This window comes from Oncorhynchus clarkii, chromosome 27, assembly GCF_045791955.1.
Source record: "Oncorhynchus clarkii lewisi isolate Uvic-CL-2024 chromosome 27, UVic_Ocla_1.0, whole genome shotgun sequence".
In the NCBI taxonomy this organism is placed as follows: Eukaryota; Metazoa; Chordata; class Actinopteri; order Salmoniformes; family Salmonidae; genus Oncorhynchus; species Oncorhynchus clarkii.
The window spans coordinates 47,346,876-47,360,614 of NC_092173.1; the positions used below are offsets into that span (position 1 = coordinate 47,346,876).

A 13,739-nucleotide genomic window follows, 5' to 3' on the forward strand; every position below is an offset into this window, starting at 1 on the left:
CTCTCCTCTTCCCTCTCCTCTCTCCTATTCCCTCTCCTCTTCCCTCTCCTTTTCCCTCTCCTTTTCCCTCTCCTCTTCCCTCTCCTCTCCTCTTCCCTCTCCTCTCCTATTCCCTCTCCTCTCTCCTATTCCCTCTCCTATTCCCTCTCCCTTTCCCTCTCCTCTTCCCTCTCCTCTCTCCTATTCCCTCTCCTATTCCCTCTCCTCTTCCCTCTCCTCTCTCCTATTCCCTCTCCTCTTCCCTCTCCTTTTCCCTGTCCTTTTCCCTCTCCTCTTCCCTCTCCTCTCCTCTTCCCTCTCCTCTCCTATTCCCTCTCCTCTCCTATTCCCTCTCCTATTCCCTCTCCTCTCTCCTATTCCCTCTCCTCTTCCCTCTCCTCTCTCCTATTCCCTCTCCTATTCCCTCTCCTCTTCCCTTTCCTATTCCCTCTCCTCTTCCCTTTCCTATTCCCTCTCCTCTTCCCTCCCCTCTCCTATTCCCTCTCCTCTCCTCTTCCCTCTCCTCTCTCCAATTCCCTCTCCTCTCCTCTTCCCTCTCTTCTCTCCAATTCCCTCTCCTCTTCCCTCTCCTCTTTCCTCTCCTCTCCTCTCTCCTATTCCCTCTCCTCTTTCCTCTCCTTGCCTCTTTCCTCTCCTCTCCTCTCTCCCCAGGGTGTTCATTTGAGACCAGCAGCCATCACCGTCCGATCTATTTCAACAACCAAGGCCAATCTGTGGAGTGTGTCAACGATGGCTTCAGTTCTTACCTGGTGAGACTTTCAGACAAAAATACTCAACTGTTTATTTATTTTTCCCTCAAGCCTAGTCCTGCTCTAGACAGGATGGTAGGATAATGTCTGGCCACTCTACCATAAAGGCCTGATTGGTGGAGTGCTGCAGAGATGGTTGTCTCTGTCAGGAGCTCTGTCAGAGTGACCATCAGGTTCTTGGTCACCTCCCTGACCAAGGCCCTTCTCCCCCGATTGCTCAGTTTGTCCAGGCAGCCAGCTCAAGGAAGAGTCTTGGTGGTTCCAAACTTCTTCAATTTAAGAATGATGGAGGCCACTGTGTTCTTGGGGACCTTCAATGCTGCAGAAATATTTTGGTACCCTTCCCAATAAATTTTCCTCGACACAATCCTGTCTTGGAACTCTACGGGAAATTCTGTCAACTTCATGGCTTGGTTTTTGATCGATGGAAATCGAAATCGAGTCTCATAACAAAAGGTCTAATACTTATGTAAATAAGGTATTCCAGTTTTTTTTTATATACATTACTAAACATTTCTAAAAACCTGTTTTTGCTATGTCATATTATGGGGTAATGTGTGTAGATTGATGAGGGAAAGCAATTATTTAATCCATTTTAGAATAAGGCTGTAACGTAAAAAAATCATATAAAAAATGAGGAAAAAGTCAAGGGGTCTGAATACTGCAAATACAATGAAACTGGAAAAGGGTGTAAATATTACCATTTCACCTTTTATTTTAACAGTTCCCTTATTCCACCACTTGTGCCTTGGTCATCACACTGTCAAGCAGACACCTTGATACATCTCACACTCTGCAGGGTAGCCTAGTGGTTAGAGCGTTGGACTAGTAATAGACACCTTGATACATCTCACACTCTGCTTGGAAATGGGGCGGCAGGGTAGCCTAGTGGTTAGAGCGTTGGACTAGTAATAGACACCTTGATACATCTCACACTCTGCTTGGAAATGGGGCGGCAGGGTAGCCTAGTGGTTAGAGCGTTGTATCAAGGTGTCTATTACTAGTCCAACGCTTTAACCACTAGGCTACCCTGCAGAGTGTGAGATGTATCAAGGTGTCTGTTACTAGTCCAACGCTCTAACCACTAGGCTACCCTGCCGCCCCATTTCCAAGCAGAGTGTGAGATGTATCAAGGTGTCTATTACTAGTCCATCTCACACTCTGCTTGGAAATGGGGCGGCAGGGTAGCCTAGTGGTTAGAGCGTTGGACTAGTAACAGACACCTTGATACATCTCACACTCTGCTTGGAAATGCTCCAACGAATGGTTTATGCCGAGATTTGTGCCTTACGCATGATTGATAAACGAGGCCCCTGGACTGATTTTTATCATGCTGTTGATTTCTGATTGTTTGTTTTGTATGTGCTTTGTTTTTCCCACAATTATGGCTGCATATCTAAGATAATGATGTCGGAGATAGTGATGTCGGCGATGATCATGTCTAAGACAATCCCCATGACTTTCCCTGTCTGTTTCTTGTCAGAGAACAAAGGCTCCTCTGACACGTTCGGACAGCGGCGACTCGGAGGACAACTATGTGCCTATGAACCCAGGCTCATCTCCCCTCAACGCCGCGCAGGCGGACAGCCCCAAAAATATCTACATCCCCATGAGCCCCGGGCCGCACCACTTTGACTTCCCAGGGTTCTCAGCCACGCTACCTGCCCGGAAGGGAAGTACCGCCTCGCTGTGTCACCGACCGGGGAGGCTGAGTGACGTCACACCACCACCTATAAATCGCAACCTCAAACCCAACAGGAAATGTGAGTGTCATGTCTCAGTCTATATGAGGCGTTCAGTGTTTTGGCTGGGGGGGGGGGGGGGGGCAGTATTGAGTAGCGTGGATGAATAAGGTGCCCAAAGTAAACAGCTCCTCAGTCTCAGTTGCTAATACAGTCGGGGCAAAAAAGTATTTAGTCAGCCACCAATTGTCCAAGTTCTCCCACTTAAAAAGATGAGAGAGGCCTGTAATTTTCATCACAGGTACAATTCAACTATGACAGACAAAATGAGATTTTTCTTCTCCAGAAAATCACATCATCCCGTTAACGGGATTGCAGCCCTAAGAGGTTTTAAGAGACTCTGTCATGATACCAATATTATACATTTTTAGTTTATCATATTGGTTTTTTGGAACACTTTGTTTTCTGATTTCTGTCTAAATCTAACAACCCTCTTTCTGATTTCTGTCTAAGCCCAACAACCCTCTACATTTAGATGTAATATGTTTTCTGTCTAAACCCAACAACCCTCTACATTTAGATGTAATATGTTTTCTGTTTTCTGTCTAAACCCAACAACCCTCTACATTTAGAGAACAATTAGACAATTGAGAAGAAAATTAAGTTGTTTTGTTTGTTTATGTCCTCAGCCAAGCCGACACCTCTGGATCTGAGGAACAATGGCATCATTGATGAGCTCCCATTTAAGAGTCCAATCACCATGTCCTGGACACGACCCATGTGAGTCCCATATCAGTCATACTAGCTACCTGACCCATGTCCCATATCAGTCATACTAGCTACCTGACCCATGTCCCATATCAGTCATACTAGCTACCTGACCCATGTCCCATATCAGTTATACTAGCTCCCTGACCCATGTCCCATATCAGTTATACTAGCTACCTGACCCATGCCCCATATCAGTTTTACTAGCTACCTGACCCATGTCCCATATCAGTCATACTAGCTACCTGACCCATGTCCCATATCAGTTATACTACCTACCTGACCCATGTCCCATATCAGTCATACTAGCTACCTGTCCCATGTCCCATATCAGTCATACTAGCTACCTGACCCATGTCCCATATCAGTTATACTAGCTACCTGACCCATGTCCCATATCAGTCATACTAGCTACCTGACCCATGTCCCATATCAGTTATACTAGCTACCTGACCCATGTCCCATATCAGTCATACTAGCTACCTGTCCCATGTCCCATATCAGTCATACTAGCTACCTGACCCATGTCCCATATCAGTCATACTAGCTACCTGACCCATGTCCCATATCAGTCATACTAGCTACCTGACCCATGTTCCATATCAGTCATACTAGCTACCTGACCCATGTCCCATATTAGTCATACTAGCTACCTGACCCATGTCCCATATCAGTCATACTAGCTACCTGACCCATGTCCCATATCAGTCATACTAGCTACCTGACCCATGTCCCATATCAGTCATACTAGCTACCTGACCCATGTCCCATATCAGTCATACTAGCTACCTGACCCATTTCCCATATCAGTCATCCATCCTATTGAATCCAGACTGCTGTCACTCCAGTTAGTGTTTTTAGAGGTCTAAAGGTAGAACTTACAAACCTTATTTTAAAAAGATGAGTAGTGAGTAACTGCAAGGATACGCTAGACTAAAACATGACATTTTTACAGCTGCTTATCCAGAGCGACTTCCAGTCGGAGCGCTCACCATAACCGTTGTGTAATGGTCAAAACAGGTTATACAAAGTTTTATTTTAGTTACACTCACAGTCCTCTCTCTCCTCCCAGAACTCCCTGGTCTGAGTAGTACTGCCATAGGGGTCGGAATGTGGAGACACTCACAGTCCTCTCTTTCCTCCCAGGCCTCCCTGGTCTGAGTAGTACTGCCATAGGGGTCAGAATGTGGAGTCACTCACAGTCCTCTCTCTCCCCAGAACTCACTGGTCTGAGTAGTACTGCCATAGGGGTCAGAATGTGGAGTCACTCACAGTCCTCTCTCTCCTCCCAGAACTCCCTGGTCTGAGTAGTACTGCCATAGGGGTCAGAATGTGGAGTCACTCACAGTCCTCTCTCTCCTCCCAGGCCTCCCTGGTCTGAGTAGTACTGCCATAGGGGTCAGAATGTGGAGTCACTCACAGTCCTCTCTCTCCTCCCAGGCCTCCCTGGTCTGAGTAGTACTGCCATAGGGGTCAGAATGTGGAGTCACTCACAGTCCTCTCTCTCCTCCCAGAACTCCCTGGTCTGAGTAGTACTGCCATAGGAGTCAGAATGTGGAGTCACTTACAGTCCTCTCTCTCCTCCCAGAACTCCCTGGTCTGAGTAGTACTGCCATAGGGGTCAGAATGTGGAGTCACTCACAGTCCTCTCTCTCCTCCCAGAACTCCCTGGTCTGAGTAGTACTGCCACAGGGGTCAGAATGTGGAGTCACTCACAGTTGTCTCTCCTCCCAGGACTCCCTGGTCTGAGTAGTACTGCCATAGGGGTCAGAATGTGGAGTCACTCACAGTCCTCTCTCTCCTCCCAGAACTCCCTGGTCTGAGTAGTACTGCCATAGGAGTCAGAATGTGGAATCACTCACAGTCCTCTCTTTCCTACCAGAACTCCCTGGTCTGAGTAGTACTGCCATAGGGGTCAGAATGTGGAGTCACTCACAGTCCTCTCTCTCCTCCCAGAACTCCCTGGTCTGAGTAGTACTGCCATAGGGGTCAGAATGTGGAGTCACTCACAGTCCTCTCTCTCCTCCCAGAACTCCCTGGTCTGAGTAGTACTGCCATAGGGGTCAGAATGTGGAGTCACTCACAGTCCTCTCTCTCCTCCCAGAACTCCCTGGTCTGAGTAGTACTGCCATAGGAGTCAGAATGTGGAGTCACTCACAGTCCTCTCTCTCCTCCCAGGCCTATGAACTCAGGTGGCATGTCCTCCCAGCACTGTAGACCCATCTCCACCCAGAGTATCACCAGCACTGACTCCGCAGACAGCGAGGAGAACTACGTAGCCATGGTGAGTCCCTACAACAAATGTATCCTATACCCAATGTAGTTCACTACTTTTCATCAGTGCCCCATAGGGAATAGTGTGGCATTTGGGATTTAGGTTTACTGAGCTGACATACTGTAGTAGAGGACACAGGGCTATAAGTAGCACTATGCAGGGAATAGCCATTTGGGATGCTGACATACTGTAGTAGAGGACACAGGGCTATAAGTAGCACTATGCAGGGAATAGCCATTTGGGATGCTGACATACTGTAGTAGAGGACACAGGGCTATAAGTAGCACTATGCAGGGAATAGCCATTTGGGATGCTGACATACTGTAGTAGAGGACACAGGGCTATAAGTAGCACTATATAGCGGAATAGCCATTTGGGATGCAGCTCAGTGTATTATGTTTTGTATTCATGAAAGGATAAAATTCAACGTTTACTCATTAACTTGGCCTCAGGTTATCCTGGACATGTTCCTTGTAAACATTATAAACTTCCTGAGCCTGTGCAGTGCATTCGGAAAGTATTCAGACCCCTTGACTTTTTACACATTTTGTTACGTTTACAGCCTTATTCTACAATTCCATGGATTAAAAAATATATATATAAAATAATAATAATGATGTCATTATGGGATATTGTGTGTAGATTGATGAGGGGGAAAAAAGTGATTTAATCCATTTTAGAATAAGGCTGTAATGTAACAAAATGTGGAAAAAGTCAAGGGGTCTGAATACTGTATAGTGTATTTGTCTTGGTTAATGAGTGTTTTACCTTTGTGTGGGCCGCAGTTAGTCTTGAAGAGGGTTACTATGAAGTATCTGAGGTATATCAGGGTTACTATGAAGTATCTGAGGTATATCAGGGTTACTATGAAGTATCTGAGGTATATCTACAGCCCAGAGTTACTATGAAGTATCTGAGGTATATCTACAGCCCGGGGTTACTATGAAGTATCTGAGGTATATCAGGGTTACTATGAAGTATCTGAGGTATATCTACAGCCCAGAGTTACTATGAAGTATCTGAGGTATATCTACAGCCTGGGGTTACTATGAAGTATCTGAGGTATATCAGGGTTACTATGAAGTATCTGAGGTATATCAGGGTTACTATGAAGTATCTGAGGTATATCAGGGTTACTATGAAGTATCTGAGGTATATCTACAGCCCAGAGTTACTATGAAGTTTCTGAGGTATATCAGGGTTACTATGAAGTATCTGAGGTATATCTACAGCCCAGAGTTACTATGAAGTATCTGAGGTATATCTACAGCCCAGAGTTACTATGAAGTTTCTGAGGTATATCAGGGTTACTATGAAGTATCTGAGGTATATCAGGGTTACTATGAAGTATCTGAGGTATATCTAGAGCCCAGGGTTACTATGAAGTATCTAAGGTATATCAGGGTTACTATGAAGTATCTGAGGTATATCTACAGCCCAGAGTTACTATGAAGTATCTGAGGTATATCTACAGCCCAGAGTTACTATGAAGTATCTGAGGTATATCTACAGCCCGGGGTTACTATGAAGTATCTGAGGTATATCAGGGTTACTATGAAGTATCTGAGGTATATCTACAGCCCGGGGTTACTATGAAGTATCTGAGGTATATCAAGATTACTATGAAGTATCTGAGGTATATCTACAGCCCAGAGTTACTATGAAGTATCTGAGGTATATCTACAGCCCAGGGTTACTATGAAGTATCTGAGGTATATCAGGGTTACTATGAAGTATCTGAGGTATATCTACAGCCCAGAGTTACTATGAAGTATCTGAGGTATATCTACAGCCCGGGGTTACTATGAAGTATCTGAGGTATATCAGGGTTACTATGAAGTATCTGAGGTATATCAGGGTTACTATGAAGTATCTGAGGTATATCTAGAGCCCAGGGTTACTATGAAGTATCTAAGGTATATCAGGGTTACTATGAAGTATCTAAGGTATATCTACAGCCCGGAGTTACTATGAAGTATCTGCGGTATATCAGGGTTACTATGAAGTATCTGAGGTATATCAGGGTTACTATGAAGTATCTGAGGTATATCTACAGCCCAGGGTTACTCTGAAGTGTCTGAGGTATATCAGGGTTACTATGAAGTATCTGAGGTATATCTACAGCCCAGAGTTACTATGAAGTTTCTGAGGTATATCAGGGTTACTATGAAGTATCTGAGGTAAAGCTACAGCCCAGAGTTACTATGAAGTATCTGAGGTATATCAGGGTTACTATGAAGTATCTGAGGTATATCTACAGCCCAGGGTTACTATGAAGTATCTGAGGTATATCAGGGTTACTATGAAGTATCTGAGGTATATCAGGGTTACTATGAAGTATCTGAGGTATATCAGGGTTACTATGAAGTATCTGAGGTATATCTACAGCCCAGGGTTACTATGAATTATCTGAGGTATATCTACAGCCCAGGGTTACTATGAAGTATCTGAGGTATATCAGGGTTACTATGAAGTATCGGAGGTATATCTACAGCCCAGAGTTACTATGAAGTATCTGAGGTATATCTACAGCCCGGGGTTACTATGAAGTATCTGAGGTATATCAGGGTTACTATGAAGTATCTGAGGTATATCAGGGTTACTATGAAGTATCTGAGGTATATCTACAGCCCAGAGTTACTATGAAGTATCTGAGGTATATCTACAGCCCAGAGTTACTATGAAGTATCTGAGGTATATCTACAGCCCGGGGTTACTATGAAGTATCTGAGGTATATCAGGGTTACTATGAAGTATCTGAGGTATATCTACAGCCCAGGGTTACTATGAAGTGTCTGAGGTATATCAGGGTTACTATGAAGTATCTGAGGTATATCTACAGCCCAGAGTTACTATGAAGTATCTAAGGTATATCAGGGTTACTATGAAGTATCTAAGGTATATCTACAGCCCAGAGTTACTATGAAGTATCTGAGGTATATCTACAGCCTGGGGTTACTATGAAGTATCTGAGGTATATCAGGGTTACTATGAAGTATCTGAGGTATATCAGGGTTACTATGAAGTATCTGAGGTATATCTACAGCCCAGAGTTACTATGAAGTATCTGAGGTATATCAGGGTTACTATGAAGTATCTAAGGTATATCTACAGCCCAGAGTTACTATGAAGTATCTGAGGTATATCTACAGCCCAGAGTTACTATGAAGTATCTGAGGTATATCAGGATTACTATGAAGTATCTGAGGTATATCTACAGCCCAGGGTTACTATGACGTGTCTGAGGTATATCAGGGTTACTATGAAGTATCTGAGGTATATCAGGGTTACTATGAAGTATCTGAGGTATATCTACAGCCCAGAGTTACTATGAAGTGTCTGAGGTATATCAGGGTTACTATGAAGTATCTGAGGTATATCTACAGCCCAGAGTTACTATGAAGTATCTGAGGTATATCTACAGCCCAGAGTTACTATGAAGTTTCTGAGGTATATCAGGGTTACTATGAAGTATCTGAGGTATATCAGGGTTACTATGAAGTATCTGAGGTATATCTAGAGCCCAGGGTTACTATGAAGTATCTAAGGTATATCAGGGTTACTATGAAGTATCTGAGGTATATCTACAGCCCAGAGTTACTATGAAGTATCTGAGGTATATCTACAGCCCGGGGTTACTATGAAGTATCTGAGGTATATCAGGGTTACTATGAAGTATCTGAGGTATATCAGGGTTACTATGAAGTATCTGAGGTATATCTAGAGCCCAGGGTTACTATGAAGTATCTAAGGTATATCAGGGTTACTATGAAGTATCTAAGGTATATCTACAGCCCGGAGTTACTATGAAGTATCTGCGGTATATCAGGGTTACTATGAAGTATCTGAGGTATATCAGGGTTACTATGAAGTATCTGAGGTATATCTACAGCCCAGGGTTACTCTGAAGTGTCTGAGGTATATCAGGGTTACTATGAAGTATCTGAGGTATATCTACAGCCCAGAGTTACTATGAAGTTTCTGAGGTATATCAGGGTTACTATGAAGTATCTGAGGTAAAGCTACAGCCCAGAGTTACTATGAAGTATCTGAGGTATATCAGGGTTACTATGAAGTATCTGAGGTATATCTACAGCCCAGGGTTACTATGAAGTATCTGAGGTATATCAGGGTTACTATGAAGTATCTGAGGTATATCAGGGTTACTATGAAGTATCTGAGGTATATCAGGGTTACTATGAAGTATCTGAGGTATATCTACAGCCCAGGGTTACTATGAATTATCTGAGGTATATCTACAGCCCAGGGTTACTATGAAGTATCTGAGGTATATCAGGGTTACTATGAAGTATCGGAGGTATATCTACAGCCCAGAGTTACTATGAAGTATCTGAGGTATATCTACAGCCCGGGGTTACTATGAAGTATCTGAGGTATATCAGGGTTACTATGAAGTATCTGAGGTATATCAGGGTTACTATGAAGTATCTGAGGTATATCTACAGCCCAGAGTTACTATGAAGTATCTGAGGTATATCTACAGCCCAGAGTTACTATGAAGTATCTGAGGTATATCTACAGCCCGGGGTTACTATGAAGTATCTGAGGTATATCAGGGTTACTATGAAGTATCTGAGGTATATCTACAGCCCAGGGTTACTATGAAGTGTCTGAGGTATATCAGGGTTACTATGAAGTATCTGAGGTATATCTACAGCCCAGAGTTACTATGAAGTATCTAAGGTATATCAGGGTTACTATGAAGTATCTAAGGTATATCTACAGCCCAGAGTTACTATGAAGTATCTGAGGTATATCTACAGCCTGGGGTTACTATGAAGTATCTGAGGTATATCAGGGTTACTATGAAGTATCTGAGGTATATCAGGGTTACTATGAAGTATCTGAGGTATATCTACAGCCCAGAGTTACTATGAAGTATCTGAGGTATATCAGGGTTACTATGAAGTATCTAAGGTATATCTACAGCCCAGAGTTACTATGAAGTATCTGAGGTATATCTACAGCCCAGAGTTACTATGAAGTATCTGAGGTATATCAGGATTACTATGAAGTATCTGAGGTATATCTACAGCCCAGGGTTACTATGACGTGTCTGAGGTATATCAGGGTTACTATGAAGTATCTGAGGTATATCAGGGTTACTATGAAGTATCTGAGGTATATCTACAGCCCAGAGTTACTATGAAGTGTCTGAGGTATATCAGGGTTACTATGAAGTATCTGAGGTATATCTACAGCCCAGAGTTACTATGAAGTATCTGAGGTATATCTACAGCCCAGAGTTACTATGAAGTTTCTGAGGTATATCAGGGTTACTATGAAGTATCTGAGGTATATCAGGGTTACTATGAAGTATCTGAGGTATATCTAGAGCCCAGGGTTACTATGAAGTATCTAAGGTATATCAGGGTTACTATGAAGTATCTGAGGTATATCTACAGCCCAGAGTTACTATGAAGTATCTGAGGTATATCTACAGCCCGGGGTTACTATGAAGTATCTGAGGTATATCAGGGTTACTATGAAGTATCTGAGGTATATCTACAGGGCCCAGGGTTACTATGAAGTGTCTGAGGTATATCAGGGTTACTATGAAGTATCTGAGGTATATCTACAGCCCAGAGTTACTATGAAGTATCTAAGGTATATCAGGGTTACTATGAAGTATCTAAGGTATATCTACAGCCCAGAGTTACTATGAAGTATCTGAGGTATATCTACAGCCTGGGGTTACTATGAAGTATCTGAGGTATATCAGGGTTACTATGAAGTATCTGAGGTATATCAGGGTTACTATGAAGTATCTGAGGTATATCTACAGCCCAGAGTTACTATGAAGTATCTGAGGTATATCAGGGTTACTATGAAGTATCTAAGGTATATCTACAGCCCAGAGTTACTATGAAGTATCTGAGGTATATCTACAGCCCAGAGTTACTATGAAGTATCTGAGGTATATCAGGATTACTATGAAGTATCTGAGGTATATCTACAGCCCAGGGTTACTATGACGTGTCTGAGGTATATCAGGGTTACTATGAAGTATCTGAGGTATATCAGGGTTACTATGAAGTATCTGAGGTATATCTACAGCCCAGAGTTACTATGAAGTGTCTGAGGTATATCAGGGTTACTATGAAGTATCTGAGGTATATCTACAGCCCAGAGTTACTATGAAGTATCTGAGGTATATCTACAGCCCAGAGTTACTATGAAGTTTCTGAGGTATATCAGGGTTACTATGAAGTATCTGAGGTATATCAGGGTTACTATGAAGTATCTGAGGTATATCTAGAGCCCAGGGTTACTATGAAGTATCTAAGGTATATCAGGGTTACTATGAAGTATCTGAGGTATATCTACAGCCCAGAGTTACTATGAAGTATCTGAGGTATATCTACAGCCCAGAGTTACTATGAAGTATCTGAGGTATATCTACAGCCCGGGGTTACTATGAAGTATCTGAGGTATATCAGGGTTACTATGAAGTATCTGAGGTATATCTACAGCCCGGGGTTACTATGAAGTATCTGAGGTATATCAGGGTTACTATGAAGTATCTGAGGTATATCTACAGCCCAGAGTTACTATGAAGTATCTGAGGTATATCAGGGTTACTATGAAGTATCTAAGGTATATCTACAGCCCAGAGTTACTATGAAGTATCTGAGGTATATCTACAGCCCAGAGTTACTATGAAGTATCTGAGGTATATCAGGGTTACTATGAAGTATCTGAGGTATATCTACAGCCCAGTTACTATGAAGTGTCTGAGGTATATCAGGGTTACTATGAAGTATCTGAGGTATATCTACAGCCCAGAGTTACTATGAAGTATCTGAGGTATATCTACAGCCCAGAGTTACTATGAAGTTTCTGAGTTATATCAGGGTTACTATGAAGTATCTGAGGTATATCAGGGTTACTATGAAGTATCTGAGGTATATCTAGAGCCCAGGGTTACTATGAAGTATCTAAGGTATATCAGGGTTACTATGAAGTATCTGAGGTATATCTACAGCCCAGAGTTACTATGAAGTATCTGAGGTATATCTACAGCCCAGAGTTACTATGAAGTATCTGAGGTATATCTACAGCCCGGGGTTACTATGAAGTATCTGAGGTATATCAGGGTTACTATGAAGTATCTGAGGTATATCTACAGCCCGGGGTTACTATGAAGTGTCTGAGGTATATCAGGGTTACTATGAAGTATCTGAGGTATATCTACAGCCCAGAGTTACTATGAAGTATCTAAGGTATATCAGGGTTACTATGAAGTATCTAAGGTATATCTACAGCCCAGAGTTACTATGAAGTATCTGAGGTATATCTACAGCCCGGGGTTACTATGAAGTATCTGAGGTATATCAGGGTTACTATGAAGTATCTGAGGTATATCTACAGCCCGTGGTTACTATGAAGTATCTGAGGTATATCAGGGTTACTATGAAGTATCTGAGGTATATCAGGGTTACTATGAAGTATCTGAGGTATATCAGGGTTACTATGAAGTATCTGAGGTATGTCTACAGCCCAGGGTTACTCTGAAGGGTCTGAGGTATATCAGGGTTACTATGAAGTATCTGAGGTATATCTACAGCCCAGAGTTACTATGAAGTGTCTGAGGTATATCAGGGTTACTATGAAGTATCTGAGGTAAAGCTACAGCCCAGAGTTACTATGAAGTATCTGAGGTATATCAGGGTTACTATGAAGTATCTGAGGTATATCTACAGCCCAGGGTTACTATGAAGTATCTGAGGTATATCAGGGTTACTATGAAGTATCTGAGGTATATCAGGGTTACTATGAAGTATCTGAGGTATATCAGGGTTACTATGAAGTATCTGAGGTATATCTACAGCCCAGGGTTACTTCGAATTATCTGAGGTATATCTACAGCCCAGGGTTACTATGAAGTATCTGAGGTATATCAGGGTTACTATGAAGTATCTGAGGTATATCTACAGCCCAGAGTTACTATGAAGTATCTGAGGTATATCTACAGCCCGGGGTTACTATGAAGTATCTGAGGTATATCAGGGTTACTATGAAGTATCTGAGGTATATCTAGAGCCCAGGGTTACTATGAAGTATCTAAGGTATATCAGGGTTACTATGAAGTATCTGAGGTATATCTACAGCCCAGAGTTACTATGAAGTATCTGAGGTATATCTACAGCCCAGAGTTACTATGAAGTATCTGAGGTATATCTACAGCCCGGGGTTACTATGAAGTATCTGAGGTATATCAGGGTTACTATGAAGTATCTGAGG

At 42.6% G+C, this 13,739-nt stretch overlaps 1 protein-coding gene across 1 annotated transcript in view; it reads left to right on the plus strand.

Moving 5' to 3' along the window:
• The window catches only part of LOC139385980 (GRB2-associated binding protein 2), a 182,923-nt gene that overhangs the window by 145,763 nt on the left and 23,421 nt on the right, over window positions 1–13,739 (plus strand). Inside the window, exons 7-10 of the mRNA XM_071131297.1 lie at window positions 652–749; window positions 2,233–2,512; window positions 3,121–3,211; window positions 5,378–5,483. Coding sequence (XP_070987398.1) covers window positions 652–749; window positions 2,233–2,512; window positions 3,121–3,211; window positions 5,378–5,483 — 575 coding nt within the window. The remainder of the gene's footprint in view (window positions 1–651; window positions 750–2,232; window positions 2,513–3,120; window positions 3,212–5,377; window positions 5,484–13,739) is intronic.